At 38.9% G+C, this 23,057-nt stretch overlaps 1 protein-coding gene and 1 pseudogene across 1 annotated transcript in view; both read left to right on the top strand.

Annotated features, from left to right (window-relative positions):
• Positions 1-23,057, top strand: part of Vmp1 (vacuole membrane protein 1) — a 94,484-nt gene that overhangs the window by 58,156 nt on the left and 13,271 nt on the right. Inside the window, exons 8-10 of the mRNA XM_031355016.1 lie at positions 12,082-12,162; positions 16,299-16,415; positions 20,374-20,435. Coding sequence (XP_031210876.1) covers positions 12,082-12,162; positions 16,299-16,415; positions 20,374-20,435 — 260 coding nt within the window. The remainder of the gene's footprint in view (positions 1-12,081; positions 12,163-16,298; positions 16,416-20,373; positions 20,436-23,057) is intronic.
• On the top strand, positions 9,919-10,049 carry LOC116079493 (annotated as a pseudogene).

Below are 23,057 nucleotides of genomic sequence, written 5' to 3'. Positions count from 1 at the left end.
AGAGGGATTACTCCATGGATAAGAGGACCAGCTACTCTTTCAGAGTACCCAGGTTCAATTTCTAGCACCCACACACAGTAGTTCATAACAGCCTATAATTCCAGTTCCAGAGGATCCAATACCTGCTTATGGCCTCCAACAGATCTGGCACAAAAGTAGTGCACAGAAATACAGGTGAACTGGAGAAATGGCTCAGTGGTTAACAGTACAGATTGCTCTTAAGTAAACGTTTTTAAAAGAGAAATTTATGCAGGCAAAAAAATTGAAAAATAATAACTCTAATATTTCAGTCAGTTGAATCTCTCCCTGGCCTCCCAACATCTGTCACCCCAGAGGCTGATTTACGTCCACAGCATCGTCCCCATCTCCCTGCCCCTTTGTTTCTGAATGACTAATTCAAACAGGTCTCAGTGTCTACTCAACATTTCTAGTGGATTCTTTTAAACTATTTATTTATTTATCTATTTTATGTATGTGGGTGCTCTGTTTCCATGCACACCAGAAGAGGTGATCAGATTTCATTACAGATGGTTGTGAGCCACCATGTAGTTGCTGAAAATTGAGCTCAGGACCTCTGGAAGAAGAGTCAGTGCTCTTAGCCACTGAGCCATCTCTACAACCCTCTGGTGGCTTCCCAGTTGGCTTGCTCTTTTCACCCTGTTTTTTCCTCATACTATCCAAAGGAAAATACTTTTTTTTCGTTTTTGTTTTGGTTTTTCGAGACAGGGTTTCTCTGTGTAGCCCTGGCTATCCTGGAACTCACTCTGTAGACCAGGCTGGCCTCAAACTCAGAAATCCACCTGCTTCTGCCTCCCAAGTGCTGGGATTAATGGCATGTGCCACCACCGCCCGGCGGAAAATACTTTATTAAACAGTACCTTGCTCATGGAATTTTGCTACTCAAGGATGGAACTCATTTGGCAGAGTGCATGCCTAATGTTCACACAAGACACCTATAATCCCATCACATAAATGGTAGAAGCAGTAAGCACAGAAATTGATCTTAGGCTACGTAAAGTTTGAGACAGCCTGGACATTGTAAGTCCCCTTCTCAAAAGAAAAATTAACTTGACTATTCAGAAATATTTGGCTTTTTCTCAAATTGTATATAGTGTGAAATCCAGTCTGTATAACACTTTACCTAGCCCAAACCCACAAAAACAGTCTCTTGGCTCTTCAGTAGTTTTTTATATGTTACATTGATTTTGTTTTGTTGTTGTTGTTGTTTATTTGCTTGTGTTGATGCTTTGGATGGAACCTAGTTCCTCCCTCACACATTCTAGAAAACCTTCTACCATTGAGCTGCAATTGATGGTTTTCAGTTAGATAGAATACCTGGTTAACACATGTTAGATCCTTTTAAAACAAAGAACTCTGGAGTTTTTCAGTCCAGAACTTGCTGTTCTTAGTAAATAAAACCTGATGATTTATTAAACTGGTAAAAACATTACTGCTGCTCTAATGAAAAGAATAATTCACTTCCTTTCCCAGCCATGTGATGTAGCTCTTTTTCATATCTCTGCTTGCACTGATGTTGTATCTGTTCATCTGTATGTGTCACCTTGCTCATTCCTACCTATCAAGTTCCTGTACTGGGGCTTCTTTGGTGTTTCATGCAATTGGTAGGAGAGTTGATTGGAATTTTTTGTGGTGGTGGTGGGTTTTTTTTGTTTGTTTGAGAAAGGATCTTATTGTGTAGGCCTGGCACTCAATATGTAGACTGAGCTGGCCTTGAACTCAAAGAGATCCATCTGCCTCTGCCCTACAAATGCTGGGATTAAAGGCCTAAACTACCATGTCAGGCTTGGTGATTTTTAGATCTCACTGAATAGCAGAGGTTGGTCTTGGACTCAGAGTCCTTCTGCCTTAACTTCCCAAGCCTTGACAGTATTAGTGTTTGGCATCATTCCTGGCTAGGGCTGGAGCCTTTCCTCCCAACATATTTTCTAAATTTTGTTTTTAGTTTTTTATTTAATATGTATTTGTGTTGTCTGCTTGTATATATGTGTACCATTTGCATGACTGATGTCCACAGGAGGTAGAAGAGAACTTTGGATCCCCTAGAACCAGAGTTAATGGCTGGTTATGAGCCACCATGAAGGTTCTAGGAGTCAAACCAGGTCCTCTGGAAGAGCAGCAAGTGCTCTTTACCACTAAGCCAATCCTCTCTCTAGCCCTTGGAAGTTTTTTGTTTTTTTCTTTAATTTATTTATTTTATGTGTATGAGTACATTGTAGCTGTACAGATGGCTGTGAGCCATCATGTGGCTGCTGGGAATTGAGCTCAGGATCGCCTCACTCACTCCAGCCCCACTCAGCTTAATTCACTGTAGCTGTCTTCAGACGCACCATAAGAGGGCATCAGATCTCATTACAGGTGGTTGTGAGTCACCATGTGGTTGCTGGGATCCAAACTCAGGACCTTCGGAAGAGCAGTCAGTGCTCTTACCCGCTGAGCCATCTCGCCAACTCAAGCCCTTGGAAGTTTTAATCCATATTGAATAAAACAACTTTTGAGGCTTAATGATAGTATGCTTAAGCATGCTCCAGGGTCCTAGTTTTAGTCACCATGCCTACCCCATCCCTAAAATTGAAGACACATGAAAATTCTTACAATAATTTGTTGGTTCTCTAAGCTGTATAACCAAAGACAAGGAGAAATTGTGAAGAGGGTAAGGGTTATACTCATTGGTAGAACCTAGCCTGTGCAAGGTGAAATCTGACACATAAGGTAGCTCATTTTCTTGATATGTTCAGAGATTATTTTGTCGTACACTACAGAGGAAATAGAATTGGGGTCTAACCCTGTTATTTTGTGTTGTTTTTATGTGAATAACTGACACAATAGAATAGGAATGCTGTCCATATTTACTTGGAGGAAAGTGTTTTGGATAAGATTGCTATCTACTAGACTGCCTAATACCATCTGTCAGGATGACCTGCCATTTGCATCTTTTCTTTCAGTGCTCGATTGGTGACTTTGTAAAATTTTCCATTTTATGTATTTGTTTTGGTATTACTGTGGTTTTTTGTTTTTTTTGTTTTGTTTTGTTTTGTTTTTTGTTTGTTTTTGTTTTTTTTTTTTTTTTTTTTTTTTTTTTTTTATGTATTCTTGCTATCAGAATCAGAAATGTGAAAGTCTGGCTTCACCTTTTAGTAGAATGCTATTTTGTTTTTCCATATATGTTCTAGTTAGCTTGTCTTTCAGTTGGGTATGACTTGTGAGTCTTTACATCTCCCTGCCCTGGAGTGAGCCTAGGATTGGTACATGTTTACCACTAAACTACATTCCCAGTCCTTGTGTTTTATTTTCAGTTTGGTTTGGTTTTGAAGCAGTGTCTCTGCTTAGTTGTCCCAGCTATCTTCCTGACTCAGCCTGCCAAGCAGCTGGGATTACATGCCTGTGCCACTAGCCCACACTAGCTAAACTACTTATATCAGACATCTCTTTAAAGACTAGTTTAGGGGGCTGGACAGATGGCTCAGTGGGTAAGAGCACTGGCTGCTCTTTCAGAGGTCTTGAGTTCAATTCTCAGCAACCATGTGGTGGCTTACAACCATCTGTAATGAGATCTGATGACCTCTTCTGGTATGTTTGAAGAGAGCAACAGTGTACTTACATACATAAAATAAATAGATAATTCTTTAAAAAGTAAATAAAATAAAGACTAGTTTATAGGTTTTTGATTTGTCTTATTTCAAGAGAATGTTCTCTTTAAGCTAGCAGTATTTAGATTAATCAATATTTGTACTTAATCTATGTATTAAAACTAAATGCCCATATTAAACATATGTCATAGTATCTTTCCCTTACTAGTTTGTATTAAATTTAAGGCTAAAAGGATTTTTTACCTAGTAAGATTCTTATTCTTTCAGAAATTTCAATTTATTTGCATTAGTGGGGGGAGAAGGAAACAAACCAGTCTTAAAACCAAAGCTTATCACTTGTTTTGACAAACTCTCATGACCTGTGCCTTTCCTTTTTAGACAATGAAAGACATTTTTCCTTTCAAAGAACAAAGTGTAAATGAAGGATTCTTTGGACTTTTGTTGATCATGATAGAACATTTGTTTCATTATTTGAGTTTGGAGATTATGAGAAAGCATTTGATAATGGTCACTTAGACACTCAACCAAAGTGCTTCAGCATTCCATTTATGTTATGTTTGTTGGGCACATTTTCCTGTGAGTGTTAGCAGTTGGATACATCATGTCGGTGCCTGCTGGGTTTTTCCCCTATGAAGTATCTGTTCTTTTTCATACAAAGATTTTATGAAAGAGCTCATGGTATAGTATAGATGATCTGAAGCTAAACAGGGGTCATTTCCATATGTTTTTAATGTCATTTGTTGCTGGGACCTGTTTTTGACTCTGTTGAACCCTTTGCTGGTTGTGGTTTGTCTGGCCATCATATGACTTCTCTGAAAATTCCCCCTCCCCTTCATTTCCAGTAAACTGTTTGAGCAGGCGTGAGTCAGAGTGAAACCAGCTTCCCTGTAACCACAGGGCTTGTTAAAGAATTTGTCAACGTGGACTCTAGAGGGTTTGCATTAAGCTTTGCAGCAACTACTATGGTTTGTATTGTACCAGTTCCTGGGAAAAGCTTCCTCCTTTTAGGATCTTTTGCTTATTTGAGTTAAACTGATGAAGTATTAGAAATGCACATTCTAGGTTCATTATCATTAGAGGCCTTGTCTTATAGACCTTTCAGATCCAACCAACCACACCCAGTGACATTCAGGATTTTGTTGTTTAAAATCTCTCTCTTTTTTTTTTTTTTTGAGACAGGGTTTCTCTGTGTAGCCCTGGCTGTCCTGGAACTCACTCTGTAGACCAGGCTGGTCTCAAACTCAGAAATCCACCTGCCTCTGCCTCCCAAGTGCTGGGATTAAAGGCATGCACTACTATTGCCCAACTAAAATCTTTATTTGCCACCACTGCCCAACTAAAATCTTTATTTTTATTTTAAGTGTATGAGTGTTTGCCTACATTTATGTCATGTGTACCTTATTTGTGAAGAGGTCAGAAGAAGTTTTTGGAACTCCTGAGCTAGAATCATGGATAGTGTGAGCTACTCAGTGGGTGATGAAAATTGAGCCTAGATCTTCTGCCCGAGGGAGAGCAGCCAGTCTTCCTAACAGATGAGCCATCTCTTCCTTACATGGTCTTTTAATGAGATTCTGTTATAGAATATCTCAACTATTGGGACAGTTAAGTGTGAGTACCAAAGGAAGGAAAATAAAAGAAAGGAAAGGTAATACTTAGACTGTCTAGTGGAGCGTAGAGAGATGGCTTAGTGATGAAGCACTTGCTGCTGTTACAGAGGGACCCACATGTCAGGTCACCAGCTGTCTAACTCCAGTTCCAGGGAGAGCCCGCAGTGGCACCTGGTAGCATAACATATATGCTACTCAGACATGCATGCAGGCAAAGCATCCATACACACAAAATAAAATCTAAAAAATTTAATGTTCAGTAGTTGTCATTTGAACACTCAACACGACTTACTAGAATTTTTCACGGCTTCTTTTATTTGTTGTCTCAAGAAACTTTTTCTTAATGCTAAATTGTTCTTTGGCCACTCCCATTCCCAGATTTTACTCTTTCTTGGTTTTCTGACTCTTCTTTTATTCATTATAAATAATATAGCATTAACTTAACAGGAAAGATAGTTGTGGCCACTGGGAAGGCTGTGTGCTCCTTGTGTATTCCTGAGTCTGTCTCTTTTCTGTATGATAGTTTATGTGGTGCTTGGTTTTTTTTGTGTTTGCCTCGGGTGTGTGTGGCAGTGAGAGGCCAGCTCTTTGTCCACAGTGGGATTCTAATGCTGAGCTCAGAGCAGCAAGTGCTTTTACACTCACATACTGAGTGAATCTCACTAGCCCTTGTTTTGTCTTTTCATGTTTGGATCATTTAGGCCTATGCCAGGATTACAGGTGTTTACCAGTACCATGCAAGACTTCCATGCTCATTTCTGATTTAACCTTGTCATCCTCAACCAGGCTTATTTATTTTATTATTTATTTATGCATATGTGTACACACATGGGTTGAAGTAAGTGCTGGAGAAGGCCAGAAGAGAGTGTTAGAGTTAGAATTGGAGTTACAATCCCAACATGGGTGCTGGGAACTGAATTCTGCTCTTCTGGAAGAGCAAGAAGTATTCTTAGTACCCCCCGCCCCAACACACACACACACTCACACACACTTCCTTATTTAAGAAATGGAATAAAAACATCTAAATCCAATCTCCTAATAATTTTTTTCTGCTTATCTTTTTACAACAAAATACACATAGAAGAAAATGTTCTGGAGAGACTAGAGAATGGGGGACATTTAAAACTATGTTCTGCCATACTCCTTAACTCACAAGATGAATTTAATTTTTTTTCAGTTAACATTTAATTTTAATAATACCTATTGTTATGTTTAAAGGGTCAACAACACGAGGAAAAGTCTAATGTGAAATTTAATTTTTTTAAAATTTCATTTGTTTTAATGATGAAGCAATTCTAATTGAAACTTTAATAAGAGGTTAGTTAATACAACCCCGTCAGTAAGAAAGCACAGTAAGTAATATTTAAGGTTTTTTTCTTAGTTTGCTTTGGAAATTGGAGTAGAATGGTCTTGTTTTGTGTTTGCTTTGTTCTTTTCTTCTCCACACCTGTTTACGGTATGAACAGAAGTGAGCAGTGGGCAAGTGTCATTTTACCCTTGGTAGCTGGTTTACAGGTGGTTTCTTTGCAGGTTTTGTGTTTCAAACACCTTTTGCAAAATGCTCTAGAAAGTTCCCTTTTATTGAAACTTGGACTGTCAGACTATATATGGCTCTGGTTTTGCTGAATGATTTTTACGTCAGTACCATACTGCCAATAAATGTAAGTCCCCTCCCTGCTCTAATTGCTAAGCACTCGTGGGAGTTGTGGCTCAGGGTCAGAATTAAATGGTAGGAAGGACAGTGGAATAACTATTAACACCCGTTTCTATGGCAAAGCTGTGTTGATTTTTAATTAGCCAGGGTATATGATTTGTTGTGAGATCTGGAAGATTTGTTTTTTGACTTGATTTGTTTTGGGTTTTTTGCTAGGCTATTATAGGAATTTTTTTATTAGTTTTCTTTCCATTATTCCTATTTTGCATCTTGGTATTTAAAGTTTTACTGACTTGGTATTTAAAGTGTGTTCTTCACTTACTGCTCCATAGCATGCACATACACACAGCAGTATACAGCCACATACCACATAATGGCATTTCCATCTGTGACAGACCTTGTATACAACAGTTGTCCCATACGAATATATCACCTGGTGTCATCAAATAAACCCACTCTGTGGTGTTTGTATTATGTAATGATGGAATTGCCTAAGTAGACATTTCTCAAAATGTATTTTCATCATTTAGGAAGTATATGTCTATATTAAAGTTTCTTTGTCCTATCCCCATGACTTTGGTAATTTTTATGTGTGTTTTAGTTAACATGTTATTAGTTGTATAAAATAATGGGTTTCATTACTTTTATCTGCCCTGGAGTTTTTGTTTTTGTTTTGAGACAAGGTCCTGCTGTATAGCCTCACTTGCTCTGTAGACTCCTGCTGGCCTCACTTAATACTTATTCTGCCACAGTTTTCCACTTGCTTCTGCCCCATGTTCTGGGATCAGAGGTATATACTACTAGGCTTAATATTCTTATTCTTTATCAGGCTACATTTTCTTTCTATGACTGTTTCATAACTTAGTTTTCAAAGCTTTAAGTGTTTAATTTAAGCTCATCTGAACAATTATAACCTTTCCCCGCTCTGACTATTACGTACTGTCATAGAAGATTCACTGGTGCATGTTGCCTTGGTTGCTTTAGAGACAGGGGTTTCCTTCCCTGTGTAGTCCACAGTGGTCCTGCACTTGGATTCCTCCTGTCCTCCCTATGGAAAACCAAGATTACAGCTACACATCCTATCATACCTAGCCACTGTGTGTATGTGTTAAATCCAATTCAAATATGACTACCTATACTAACTTACTTATAACAGAAACAACAAGGAAATTGCTTTAGGGCTGGTGAGCTAGATCAGCAGGTACAGCTACTTACTACAAAGCCTAGTGATCTGAGTTAAATCTCTGGGATCCACATGGTAAAGAGAACTGACTCTTTAAAATGTAACTTTAAAAATGTATTCTAGCAAGATGGTGGTAGTATATACCTTCAATCCCAGCATTTGTGTGGCAGAAGCAGGTGGATCTCTGAGTTTGAGGCCAGCCTGATGTAGAGAGAGTTCCAGGACAGCCAGAACTACACAGCAAAATCCTGTCTTGAAATACATAACAAACAGCCAGGCAATGGTGGCTCACGCCTTTTATCCTAGCATTTGTGTGGCAGAAGCAGGTGGATTTCTGAGTTTGAGGCCAGTCTGGTCTACAGAGTGAGTTCCAGGACAGCCAGGGCTACACAAAGAAACCCTGTCTCAAAACTCCCCCGCACCCCCAAAAAAGAATTCAATTAAAAGAAAAGATGGGTTACTTAAATTTCCCTAAGATACCAAGACATTACCATATTTTTCTCCAGGATTGTTATATTTATTTAAATGCTACTTTTAAAAGAATTTTGTTTGTTTGTTTGTTTGTTTTTCAGCTGTGCATACTAATGAACACTTTTAATCCATCCTTCTAGGTCAGAGGCAGGTGGATCTCTGTGAGTTCAAGGCCAGTGTGGTCTACAAAGCAAGTTCTAAAAGACCAAAACCAATTCAGTAAATAAAGAGATCTTTCCATGAGATTAAAAAATGATATACTGTTACTGCTTGGAGATGGATATTATTTAATATATTTATACTTAAAATGTTGCAGCCCAAGATTAGCATTTTTCTGCTTACAATCAATCCTCTAGTTTCTCTTCTCTGGTAATCGCTGTGTTTTAGAGGAAATGTAAAGCAGCAGGGGACAGTCTAATGTAAGGCTTGTTTCCTTTCCTCTGTTAGGTCCTGAAGCCTCTGATGGCATAAATGGCTGTTTGCTCCTCTGCTTTCTTACAACGTTGGAGAATATGTTCTCATGTCTTTAGCTGTTTCTAAAGTGCAAGCTCAATCGATGCCTAGTCACTGTGGGTGGGACTGGGAAATGGAGCTTTCCAGATAATGGGTTTATAACTGAGAAAAACAGAAAATTGTACATGGTACTAATTGTGAGTTATGTAATTTATTTAAGGAGAGGTAGAGAATGAACATGTCCTCCCAGGCACTTAAATTGTGAAATAGATAAAGGTTGTGAAATGTGAATACAGAGAAATGAAACTATAAAAAGGAATTTATTTTTTTGTGGTTCAGATTTTTTTTATAAAATGGCAAATGACTATTGAGAAAGCAATCAAGTTAGACTCTCAGCACTGTTCTACAAATGCTATAGGAATATTCAAATGAAATGTTAATTTTCTTTCATATGTAACTGGAGAATTGAATGCCTAACATTACAAATTTCTTGGTAATCTTTTTCTTCTGTTTTTATTTAAAAAATATTATTGCTACATATTTTCATTTGGCTTGCTTGTTGTACTTGAAGGGAAAGACAGCAACTTTTGTTTAAAATATTTCTTTTGAACTTTAGAAACTGAGGTTTTTTCTGGTGATTTTAGATGACATTTCTGGGTTTTTTACTGTGAATTGCCAAATAATATAAAAACAGAGTAAAATTCTCCCACTGGATGTTTTAAAGGCAAGTTAAAATACAAATATTATAATTCATAAACTATTACTTTAAAATCAACATGAAAATAACTGTCAAATTATACAAATATCTGTACCACTGGGCAGGCGTGGCACACACCTTTAATCTCTGCACTCTGGCAGGCAGTTCTCTGTGAGTTCGAGGCCAGCTTGGTATCCAGAGTGAGTTCCAGGACAACCAGGGCCACACAGAGAAGCAAACAAACAAAACTTACCAGCTGGGGGAGACACCATGACCAAGACATTGCACTCCAGATGTGCTGCCCCTGTAGTTCCCTAAAATGAAGGAAACTCAACTGCATAATTTATGGTAATGGGGGAATATGTTGGCACTCTCATCTGATTGAAAATTTATTTTTAAAAATGTATACAGATGATAAAAAGTTCTGAGGGCTGGAGAGATGGCTCCACTGTTGAGAGCTGTGGCTACTCTTTATTCCTTCAGAGACCAGATTTAGCTCCTGTGCACACATGATGGGTTATCTCCAACTCTGCTTCCAGGGAAAGTGGTGTCACCTTCTGGCCTCTGCAGGCATACTGTATGCACATGATATAAATTCATATAAAATAAGTATATTTTAAAAAATAAGTATGTGCTGGGCAGTGGTGGCACACGCCTTTAATCCCAGCACTGGGGAGGCAGAGGCAGGCGGATTTCTGAGTTTGAGGACAGCCAGGACTATAGAGAGAAACCCTGTCTCAAAAAACCAAAAAAAAAAAAAAAAAAAAAAAAAAAAAAAAAAAAGTATGTAACTTACAACAACAATAAAAACAAAACAACACATGTGGCTTGGTGGCTCATGCCTTCAAGCTTAGCACTGAGAGGAGGAAGCAGGGTGAGCTCTAGGAGTTCCAGGCTGGGATCCAGGCTTATACAGTGAGACACTCACTGTATAAATATATTACTTTTAACTTGAATGGCAACTAAGAAAGCGAGATTACGCCGGGTGGTGGTGGCGCACGCCTTTAATCCCAACACTTGGGAGGCAGAGGCAGAGGCAGGCGGATTTCTGAGTTCGAGGCCAGCCTGGTCTACAAAGTGAGCTCCAGGACAGCCAGGGCTATACAGAGAAACCCTGTCTCGAAAAAACCAAAAAAAAAAAAAAAAAGCAAGATTACATTTATAATGTAAAATACGTAGGGTGATAAAAGAATAATGTTCCCATTAAATTTTTAGATCTGGGATATTTCAGTTAGAGTTCACAGAAGCCATGAATTTAATCTTTAAGACTACTTTGAATTAAAACTTTATTGGTGTGGCCAGGGGGTTGTGGCTCAGTGAGGAAAGGTTTGCTGAGCTAGTGTGAGGACCCAAGTCTAGATAATCACCACCTCAGTAAGAGCAAGGCATGGCACCACATGACCATATGCTCAGCACCAGGGCGATGGAGTACATCTCTCTAGTCATTGTCATCATCATGATAGAGGGAGATGCCTATATACATAAATGATAATGACAACAAACTGACTTTTACCATTTGTAAAAAATAAAACTTCCATCCCAGCATAGTAGGCAGGCCTTTAATCCCAGTTCTTGGGAGGCAGAGGCAGGATAGCCAGGGCTACACGGAGAAACCCCTTCTCACAAAACAAAAATTCAAGGACAGAAAGATAAATACCACTAATTGTCACTGGTGTGTGGAAGCTACTATGTTGGTCTAAAGTAAGCAAGAGAATAATTTCTTCTCTTAGGCATGGGAAGGAGAGGATGGAGAGATGGTGGTTAACAGGTGCAAGGGTACATAGTGGAAGAGGAATAGTGTCCAGAACTCGTATAATAGCTTGAATTTCAAAATGGCTAGTTTAGGCAGAGATGTCTTCATTGTCCTGAAAACCTGGCTTTCTACCATGATGTTATTTGGAAATTAAGTCTGTTAAGTTATTAGAGGAAAAGATAGGATAAACCAGGGTTTCAAACAGTGTTTTAGCACATGTGGTTTACCGTATTCTGTCTTCTCTAGAGCATCCAGAGAGAACCCCAAAGATGCAGCAATCATTATAATTCAGGGGTAGTGATACATACCTTTACTCCCAGCACCCAGGAGGGGAGACAGAAGGATCATGAATGCAAGGCCAGCCTGCAGTACAAAGCAAGAGTTTATTTACAAACAAATAAGAATCAATTGGCATCAGACTGTAAAATATATAACACAATAAACTATCATAAAGAGTTATCTTTCAGGGCAGCAAGATGCCTTTTTGAATAAAGATACTTGTCTCCAAGCCTAATGACCTGAGTTCAATCCCCAGAACCTACATGGTGGAAGGAGAGAACCATCTGCACAAACAAATAAATGGAAAATTTTAAAAATAAAAGTTATTTTTCTTCTTTGTACTTTTTATTAATATTTCAAAACATTTGTTTTATAGGACTTTGCATCACGTGCTAAACTGGCAGTTCAAAAACTAGTACAGAAAGTTGGATTTTTTGGAATTTTGGCTTGTGCTTCTGTAAGTAGATTATATTTAAAGTTATAAATTTCACTAAATGCTATGAATATATTTTGATTTAATTTGTTTGTTATACATATTAATGTCTTGTGTTTTTTATGTATGTCTGTGTATCACATTCATGTCTGATGCCTGCAAAGGTTACATGTGGGTGCTGGAAACTGAATTGTCCTCTGAGCCATCCCTCTAGCCCCTGTTTTTGTTTGTTTGTTTGTTTGGTTGGTTGATTGGTTGGTTGGTTTAGGTTTTTCAATACAGGGTTTCTTTGTGTAACAAGTCCTGGCTGTCGTGGACTCACTTTGTAGACTAGGGTGGCTTCAATCTTCAAGGCTTGATTCTGTGACTACAAAGAAATAAAATCCATTATTCCTATGAAGATGAATTAGGAAATGAATTAGGAAGTCTTTTTCCAGAGTCCAGTACTAATAGGAAGATTCATTTAAAACCTGACTTAAGACATCTTAGCTCTTGTTTAGGTTTGGGCAGGTACCTTGGAAGCATGAATAATTCTGTTTGCATTCTCAGAATCCTCATAAAACGTCTGGGTAGTGGCATGCACCTGTAATATTAGTGATAGTGTGGTGGGAGATGAAGACAGGTGGATCCCTGGTACACACAAACATGCACACACGTGTAAACCAGAATGTCCACATGACTGGATTACTGTTGTCGTTTTCCAGGGCAGCCTCTATGACAACAGTGACAACAGATACAAAGTGGCCAAGGAAGCCACCTCAGCAGGCTCATAGCACTTACGAGGAGATTTGTGAAAACCATTTGCAGCACATCCCTGAGAGTAGGGCAGGGGGATCAGAAGTTCAGAGTCATCCTGGTGACACAGCAGATGTGAGGGTTTGAGGTCAACCTAGGATATCTCCAAAACAAGTTGTGCATTGGTAAGATGACTCAGCAAGTAAAGGCACTTCTGGCCTGAGAATGCAGACCCTGAGTTGAGTGCCAGCAATCCGAGGAAAGGGAGAAGAAGCCTAAAGCCCTCCTCTGGCGTTCACATGCATGCGTGTGTGAACACACACACAATAAAGCATTTTCGCAAGAACAGTATAGTGCTGCTCATGTAAACGTTCATTTATTTTTACTGTGATTTATCAGCTTTTTATCAGCAACTGCATCCTAGGAGTAATGAGTGATGATAGCACATGCCTTCGATCTCATCACTTGGGGGTCTGAGGCAGGAGGATAGCTGTAAATTCAAGACCATTCTGACTTGAGTTTGAGGCCAGACTGGTCTACGTGGTGAGTTGCAAAACAGCCAAAGCTACATGGAAAGACTGCCTCAATCAAAAATAAATCAAAACAAAGAGCAACAAAAAATCAAAGAAGGAGAAAAGTGAGAGGTGTTTTCTATCTCAAAGATCTAGAAGCCAGTAATTACAAACAGTTGGAATACAGTGTTTAAAAACCCAGTGTAGTGGATTTCTGAGTTCAAGGCCAACCTGGTCTACAGAGTGAGTTCCAGGACAGCCAGAGCTATACAGAGAAACCATGTCTGGGAAAAAAAACAAAAAACAGCTGGGCGGTGGTGGCGCATGCCTTTAATCCCAGCACTTGGGAGGCAGAGGCAGGCAGGAGCCTGGTCTACAGAGTGAGTTCCAGAACAGCTAGGGTTATACAGAGAAACCCTGTCTTGAAAAAAAAAAAAAAAACAAAAAAAAAAAACTGAGGCCAGTTGCCTGGTTTCAGATCCTTTTTTATGGGTGAAATGTCTTACTCTGTCTTACCTTTTTCTACAAAATAAGTATAATAAATATATAGCATGTGCCTGGGAAAAGTGGAATGCCTCTAATTTCCCAAAGCAGGAAATCTTTATTCTCAGTTACTCATTGCTTGTACGTTAGAAGCTCATTCTACGCATCTTTCTATTGGTCACATACAGTTAGAGTTAAGTTAAATTTAAAGATGAGTTTGGCTGTCTATGAATTTTTTCTAAGATGTTTTTAATGAAAGTTAAAGGCTATTTATTAATTATCTTGTCAACATTTAAACTGGGATAAAATCCTAGTTGAGAGGAAATTTTAAACCAATCCTGTAGGGTTTTTTGTTTGTTTGTGTTGTTATTATTTTATTATACATGGGTGCTTTGCATATATCCGTGTCTGTAACTGGGTCTGCAGGGGCAAAAAGGGCCTTGGATCCACTAGAACTGCAGTGATGGGTGGCTGTCAGCCACCATGTGTGTGAGAACTGCAGTGATAGGTGGCTGTCAGCCACCGTGAGTGTGAGAACTGAATCCCTCTGGAAAAGCAGCCTCTGCGCCATCTTGCCAGCCCCACAATCAAATGGTTTTAGTTCTAATTGTCGTCTTGGTTTATTTAGTTATAGCTACCAACAGTAGCAGCAATGTCTCCTAGTGGCTTGGCTATCCTTTTCTGAGAATATCCAACCAGAGTGAAATTCATCGCAGGTTGACAAGTTAGAATTTGTATCTGTTCTGATTTTCATTTTAAACCCATTTCCTCTTACTGTGGATTAAAGCATGAAAATAAACAGTAGCAGGGCTGGAGAGACTTCTTCCAGAGCTCCCACCAACCACATGGTGGCTCACAACCACCTGTAATGAGATCTGATGCCCTCTTCTGAAGATAGCTTCAGTGTATGTACATACATAAAATAAACAAACACTAGTTAGTAGTGGTGGTGCTTGCCTTTTATCTCAGTGTTCTCAAGGCAGGTTGGATCTCCTGAGCTCAAAACCAGTCTCGTCTACAAAGTGAGTCCTAGCACAGCCAGGGCTACCCAGAAAAAAACCTGTCTCAAAAAAAAACAAAAATAAACGAATAAACAAAAATGTATTTCATAGACTTGTAAACATAAAAAAAGTAAAAAGGTGGGGGCTGGAGAGATGGCTCAGCAGTTAAGAGCACTGACTGGTCCTGAGTTCAAATTCCAGCAACCACATGGTGGCTCACAACCATATGTAATGGGATCTGACGCCCTTTTCTGGTGTGTCTGAAGACAGCTACAGTGTACTTAGATAGAATAATAAATAAATCTTTAAAAAAAAAAGAAAAGTAAAAAGGTAAGATGTGGCCTCTGCACTCTGCACAGTTACAGGAAGAGGACGTTGTACAGGGGTCTGAATGTAGAGTCCAAGAGTCATGGCCAAGAATGCTTGAGTTCTCATCTAGTCATAGCAGTGTTCTTAGAAGGCTATGTGTGGCAAGTATTTTTTTTTAACAACTGGGCTTTTCTTTCAGAATTAAAAAATAAAATTATATAAATTAATTGGCTTACAAATGGCTCAGCCAACAGTCACAAGGGCAGAATATTTCTGTGGGAGAAAAATAAGTGAAGTGCTTAAAAACAGTTGTGGTTTCTTCACATTTTTACATGAAATTGTTTTAATGTGGGAATGTTTGGAAAGGTATTTATTGTGAATCACTTCTTTGTCTAGGACAGAGTATTCCAAACATCTGAGTCGGTGTGCTCTCATCTCTCCACCCTTGATCTTTTTAAAATATGCCATGTGGCCCCAGAGCTGTAGGCTTTCTTAATATAAAATACAAATAATGAATTATTTTTGAGCAGGACCTCAACCCACTCTGTCCTGAATCCACTTTGTAGCCAAGAGTAATCTTGAGCCCCTGCCTGCCTTTACCTCCCAAATGCTATAGCTGTGGGCATATAGTAAGTTTAAATGTTGAAAGCATTCACTGATAAGTGTAGTTAGGGATTTCACATGTTTACTGAAGATATGAACACTTCCAGATAATTGTGTTTTGAGTAAGAATTTACTTAGTACTTCTCTAATAATCTTAACAATCCATTAATATCTTACCAAAGAAAACAGCCACCAAATGAGCAGAAATCTATTAAAAGGGATTAAATTTCTGCAGGTCCAAGATTGTATCCGTTCCTCCTGTGTATGAGTGCATCTTAGTTTGCTGTGGTCTTATAAAATGGCAGTCCACCAAGAGTGAGATCCAGCTTAGGGACTGCTATTAGACCTCTCTAGTCTTCTGAACAGTGTTGTATACTGACCAGGGACCTTTATCTCATGTCGTAGAAAGTGGTGTCGTAGAAAGCAATGGCAAAGCGGGACACCACACACCAATGGGCTTTTAAAACATTTTCTTCGAATTATTCATAGAAGTCTCTTTTTTTTCTTCTCTTGATAGATTCCAAATCCCCTGTTTGACCTGGCTGGAATAACATGTGGACACTTTCTTGTACCTTTTTGGACCTTCTTTGGTGCAACCCTGATTGGAAAAGCAATCATTAAAATGCATATCCAGGTAATTATAGTCAGTGCTTAATGTCCTTGATAGGACCATGGCTCTTGCTTGGGTCCTCCTTCCATCAGTTAGATAATGAAGTATGCAGATTTAGAAGTACGTAAATTCTGCTATTTGTTTTCTCCTTTCCTCTTTGTTCTTGCTTTCTTTATTTAAAAAAAAAAAAAAAAAAGTCGTGTGCTTGTGTAAGGAAATGCGTATCATTTTCATATATACAGTCAAAAGTTGTGCTTTCCTAACTGCCTACCTGAAAGAGGATCAACTTTCATTGAGTCTTGCTTTCTTTCACATACTGCATAGCACTTCCTTGATTGTCACCAATATCTTTTAACAAAAGCCAGGCAGATGTTTGTGGGCCAGAGAAGGGTAGTTGAAGCTGTGAGGAAATATGGGTTGTGTGGTTAGAGAAGTGAGACTCTGCTAGCTCCCAGAGCCCCCCATCTTCAAGATCTACACACACAAATAAAGAGACCAAGAACCTAAGTGAGGGAGAATTGGCTGTGCCTTGAACTGTAAATTGTTTCATCTAAGGGCAACTCTCACTAATAAAAAACCTAAAAATGAATTTTTGTAAATCAGTGTGTTTCACAGCAAATAAGAATTTACTAAAAAAGAAAGCTAAGAACAATGATCTAATGTCTCTAAAAATAAAAGTCTATCCGCAGTGATGGTGAGGGGCTGGAGAAATGGCTCAGCAGTAAAGAGCACTGGCTGCTCTTCCAGAGGACTCTTGGTTTAGTTCACAGCACCGACATGGCTGCTAACACCCATGGATAGCTCTAATCCCAGGAGATCTGACATCCTCTTCTGGCCTCTGCAGGCGCTGAATGCACTAGTTCATGTACATCCATGCAGACAAAACACCCGTACACAAATAAATAAATCTTTTAAAGAAGGGAGGGATGTCTGACATGTTGGTGCACGCCTTTAATCCCAGCACTCAGGAGGCAGAGGCAAGTGGATCTCTGAGTTTGAAGCCAGCCTGGTCTACAGAGTGAGTTCCATTCACCACCACTGCCTGGCTCAATTCATATTGTACCTCATACTTTAAACCCTAGAATTCTGGTGTAAAGGAAGTGTTCTAAGTACAGTAGCCACACTTAAGTGGATAATAAGCAATATCTATCTGTCTCTAAGAATGCTGACGGGTGGAATTTGAACCCAGGTCAACTAAGGAAAGTAAATGTTTTACTGCCTGCTGATTATCAGGACCAATGGTGGGTATGAGGTAGTTGTGCAGATTTCCTAGAGAAACTCAACGTTGAGAAGGAGAAAGGCAAGCAAGCCCATTTGCCTTTCAGAGGCATGGATCTGGATTCTTTTCCTGACTGTGGGATGTGTTTACTGTTTTCCATTGTACATAGTACATGCCTTATTAGGGCATGTCACTTGATGTGCATCCAGATGGAGCTTAGAACAAGCCTTTCTCGTTCCCTGAGTAGGCAGTATTAATGAGTAATATAAACATTTTGGTCACTTCAAGAGTCCAGAGAAACACCCACATGCAAATTCTTCTGTACTCTATTAAAGCCCATCTCCCCGTTTGCTTTTCTTTCATCCCTTTTTACTCAGCTTAACTGTAGGCAACTTTCCAATACATTATTTTTATTGTCCTACTGTCTGTTAATCTTCCTTGAAAAAATTCCCATCAGTACATCTACTGTGTTGGATCAAAACATTCCTGTTCGATAGGTAGATTCAACTTCTCTGCCTAGAAGAGGATTCTTATCTTGTTCCCAAATAATGAAGAAAATTAACATGATTGTCTCTTTGTGTGCATCTTACTCACTTACCATGACTCTTGGCTCTTGCCTGTCTGCATCCCCATACACACATACACACATAATTGGATTGTGAGCCCTAAGGGTCATAAAGTTTAGTTCCTTGGTTTTGGCCATTAAGGGCACTTTAGCAAGTGGTCTCTTCTGTGTTGACTCAGGCACTGTTCATTAGTTCCTCTGCTCAGATCCTTTATGACCCTTTATCTTACATAGCTTTTTCTTATGTTTGTTTGTTTGTTGTTTGGTTTGTTGGGTTTATTGTTTTGGGGCTTTTTTGTTTGTTTGAGTTTTTTTTATTTTATTTATTTATTTATTGAGACATGCTCTCTCTGTATCCTTGGCTGTATTGGAGCTCTCTCTCTGTAGTCCAGGCTGGCTTCGAACTCACAGAGTTCCAGCTGCCTCTCCCTCCTGAGTGCTGGGATTAATGGTGTGTGCCACCACCTTGCTCACTGGTTTGTGCCATATGTTTATCTAGTAGAATCCCACTCAGACTTAGAACTTTCAAGACTGAGACATGGGATCTTAAGTGGTTGATACATTTTATGTCCTACCCAGCCCAGTGAATTTTTAAGCTGTTACATATAAAAAGGAAATTTTGTTTTGTTTCTCAAGCAATGAAGTTGTGCAATTATTGGGCACAGGCTGATTTTGCATTGTTAGGCAATGATGGTAGGGAAAGCTTATGGTGTTGAAATCACTGAAAGTCACAACCATTATATCTGTTGATTGTTGAAAGATTTATGGCTCCAAGAATAACGGGTTCTTGGTGTGGACCTCTCTATACTATTGCTTTTCCCTCTACATTTACTTTAACAGTTGTCCCGTTAGGCTGTTATGTCCTTCCACCATTCCTAGAACTCTGGTGTGTTTTTAGAGCTCTCTTCTTTGAGCCATCTTGCCTGCCCAGTGTCTCATGGTTGTAGTGAGTGGGTAAGAAGGCCGCTGTCCTTTGTTTTATTCCCACCTCCCCTTTGGTTACATTGGCGAACATAATTATTGAACAAACAACAGAGCGTTAAAGAGCTCATTGTCAGGAACTTGGAGAAACTCCAAGAATCCAGCATTATTCACAGAATTATTATGCATCCTTATAAGCTAAAGTTAAATAGAAACTGTTGAATCCCTAGTCAGTCCTTCCCTTTCCCTGCACTTCCATGTCAGTGGAGTCTCCTTCCTTCTTCTCTTTTAAGTACTAGTGGCATTTGGGGGAGGGAGGGTTGCATGTGCAAGTGTGTGCGTATGTGTCTGTGTGTGAGAGTGAGAGTTTCTGTACCAGTTTTCTACCATTTGTAGAAAAATCAAGATTTAAGAAATCAGCTTTTTCTTTCCTAAAAGCCTTTACTATTGCCTGATGTTATCCATAATAAGTATTTTATGCTTACATGTGTTGAATAAGGCTGAGAATATTTGCTATTAGCCCTAAAGGTATCTGGGGGTTTTTTTGTTTGTTTGTATTTGTCAAGACAGGGTCTCTCTGGCTGTCCTGGAACTCCCTCTGTAGACCAGTCTGGCCTCAAACTCATAGAGATCCTCTTGCCTCTGCCTCCCAAGCGCTGGGACTAAAGGCGTTCGCCACCACACCCAGCCCTCTTTTTTATGTTTCACTGTCAGGCATCGATATCTTTAATTAGCAAAGGGAGAATTTCATTCTCATTCTCACCAAACTACAAACTTGAAAAGTCCGTTTAGCCCTAAGCCTGGGAGATCAGGCTTGTTCTGGTTCTGGGAACTTTGATAGTGTTCCTGTGAAACCTTCCAAAACAGATAGGCTGTCTTCCTAAAATCTCTGAAGTACATTTAGGCCAAGCTTCTGTTAGATTAATCAGCTTTGAGTCCATAGTGAACTCAAATGGGAGCCCAGGGCTTCTGCTTTGTATAGAACTCTCTTAAGATAGAAGGAGCAACTTCTCCACTGTTCCCTCCCAGGCTCAGGTTTCATGACTCATAGGCTTTCTGAGACAGTCTTGTATCCTAGTAAAAGACTACAGCTGGGCTTAAGGAAAAGCATCTTTAAAATACCAACTACCATCTGAATTAAATGGTCCTTATTTAAAAAAAAATAATTAAAATTATAGTTAAGGGCAGCACACCACCTTCTTTTAGACAGTTATACTTTGGAATTTACAGGTAGTTCTTTTAAATAATTGATTATTTTCATTGGTGTTTTCTTTCAGAAAATCTTTGTTATAGTAACTTTCAGCAAGCACATCGTGGAGCAGATGGTGGCTTTCATTGGGTGAGTAATTCCTTAAAGACTAATATTAATACTGTCTTTTGAATGGAGTAAATGTGTATGGAAGAATACATTGGGATAAAAAATCTAAAACAGCTGGTTTTGAGGGAAAAAAAGTGTTTGCCCTATTGTTATTAAAAAGACATTTTTACCAAATTGAAGGGAAAAATAAAGCTCACTTTTTCCATTTCTTTGGAAACTAAATGTATCAGTTCACATAATTCTTGATTTTTAAAGAGTCTTGGGGCTAGAATAGGTGACCCTTCTTTATACAAAAAGCATATATGTGTCATTACAGTTTAATATAGCTTTGGGCCAGCTACTCAGTTGCATGTAAGCAAGTTAAATATAAACTTTACATAATGTTTTAGTATTTTATTAAAGATTGTGCAATGGTATAATATTCTCAAAATTTGTCAGCTAGGAAGCTGTTATTTCACTAGAGAAAAGATGAGGCCAATTAAAAGGCTAAACTATTTGATGCATTTATTTTTGCAGTTTTCAGAAATAAGACCATTTGAACATACAGTTCAAATCATAATGTCACAGAATTGCCAGCTTCAGGTCAACAAAACAATTTAGAAAAAACCTACCCATTTTGATTTAACTTTCAAATGGAATATGAATAGAGTCAGATGGTAGAAATAAAATCAAGAATTGTTGGATTTTTAGCTTGCTTACTTCATCTTTCATGTGGTTTGGGTTTTTTGTTTGGTTGGTTGGTTTTGTTTTTTTGTATTTTACAAGAGAGAATTTTCTTCCATTTAGTAATAGAGTGGTACATGATGGGAACGAGTTAAGTTGAAGTGCATTTTTCTTACTTTAAATGTAAATTTCCATCTTAAAAGTCATTGATACAACCAAATTATTTGTGAAAATTTGTTACTGTTTAAAATTAATTGCTACTTGGTGGTTAGTTTGTGTTGATTTATTCTTCAAACTGTTCACTATATAGCATAGATGCTCTTGTATATGTTTTATAATAAAAGAGTTTGTATAATATTTTATATCTCTAATGAAATAATAAAAGAAAATACATTCTTGAGAATATACTAACTAGAACCAAGCACTGGTTTATTAATTCCTAAACTTTTGATTATTTATGTAGAATATAATTTATACATTAAAGGCTCATGCCTTTAATCCCATCCCAGGATTCAAGAGATAATGGCTGGAGAAATCTCTATCAATTCAAAGCTAGCCTGCCCTACAAATTAAGTTCTAGGACAGCCAGGGCTACACCAAGAAGGAAGGAAGGAAGGAAAGAAAGAAGGAAGGAAAACTAGTCTGGTTTTTATGCTGCCTGAATTTATATGTCATCATATATCACTTTCACAGCAAAAGAAGGGGAGGTGGGCCTACTGCAGAGGCCAGTCATCCCAGCACTGGGGGAGGCTAAGGCAGGGTCCAGAGTTTGAGGCTGTCCTGAGCTACATGTTTCGTGGGGATATGGGGAGTGAATATTTTTGTCTCCTATTTTTGAAGGAAATTTCCTCCTATTTTATATTAATCAAACCTTAGAGACTACTCCACCTCCCTTGAGAAAATTCTGAAAGGACAGATATGCTGTTACTTGTCATACTAGACCACTGGAGAGTGACAGTGTGTCCTGCGGCACCCACTTTCTTCATTTCTCCTTCCTCAGACTGAACGTTTGTAGCAGGAATAGTTTCAGCTACTTCACACCCTCTCCACCATCATCTGTTTCTCCAGCCTCTGGAGTTTCTAGAAGCTTGTGTTTCAGAGCTGCCTGCCTCACAGACCCAGTCTGTTTCTGTCCTTTCAGAGCTGACACACGGCACTGCTGTCAGAAACCTTTTTAATCTGGCATGTTACCAACAGTACCCTCAGACCTCTGCTCTTTTTCCCCTCTTAAAATAAAAACAAAAGTCCTTACAGAGTAGGTGCTCCGAGTACCCTTCTCCTACTCAGTGTCATGGATGCTTGGATCCCAGCATTCATGTCTGAGCCTGCTGTTTCCTTTGCCTGCCTCAGGATATCTTGACCCTTACACTCATGATGTTTTGCCAAATAATCCTTTGTTATGAGGGACTGTCCCATGTGTTGTTAAGACACCTAGCCCTGAATACATTATATGCCCTTAGCAACTCCCAGTATGTCAATCAAGTTATCTGAGGTGCTAAAGCAATTGCTTAACAGAATACCATTCTGACAGCGTGCTTGAGGCCCTGAGTTCAACCTCTGACAGTGCAAATAACAATTATCATCTCCTAACCATGGGTAGCTTAGTTGTAGAGCATAGGCCTCTCATGTAGAATGTCCTGGGTATATTCCCCAGCACCACAAAAAGTGTGTATATTCCACACTGGTACCAAATGGTATGGATGGTAAATCCATCATCATCCACAGTCAGAATGTCCATTAGATTTCAGCTTTTATCCTCAGAAAACTTCCTGTGATTTGATCAGACATTCCTGAGCCAGGGACTTCTCTGCATAGCAACATACATGACATACACTTACAGTTTTATTTTTATGTTTATGAATGTCTGATTACTTCTGTGGTTCCCCCTTTACCTTTTTTTTTTTTTTTTTTTTTTTTTTCTTTCTGAGAGTCTTTTGTAGCCCAGGCTGACTTCAAACATTCTTATGTAGTTGAGGCTGG

Source organism: Mastomys coucha, unplaced genomic scaffold, assembly GCF_008632895.1.
Source record: "Mastomys coucha isolate ucsf_1 unplaced genomic scaffold, UCSF_Mcou_1 pScaffold5, whole genome shotgun sequence".
Taxonomy (NCBI): domain Eukaryota; kingdom Metazoa; phylum Chordata; class Mammalia; order Rodentia; family Muridae; genus Mastomys; species Mastomys coucha.
Note: the sequence above shows the minus strand (reverse complement) of the source record. Positions and strands in the feature narration are given on the sequence as shown.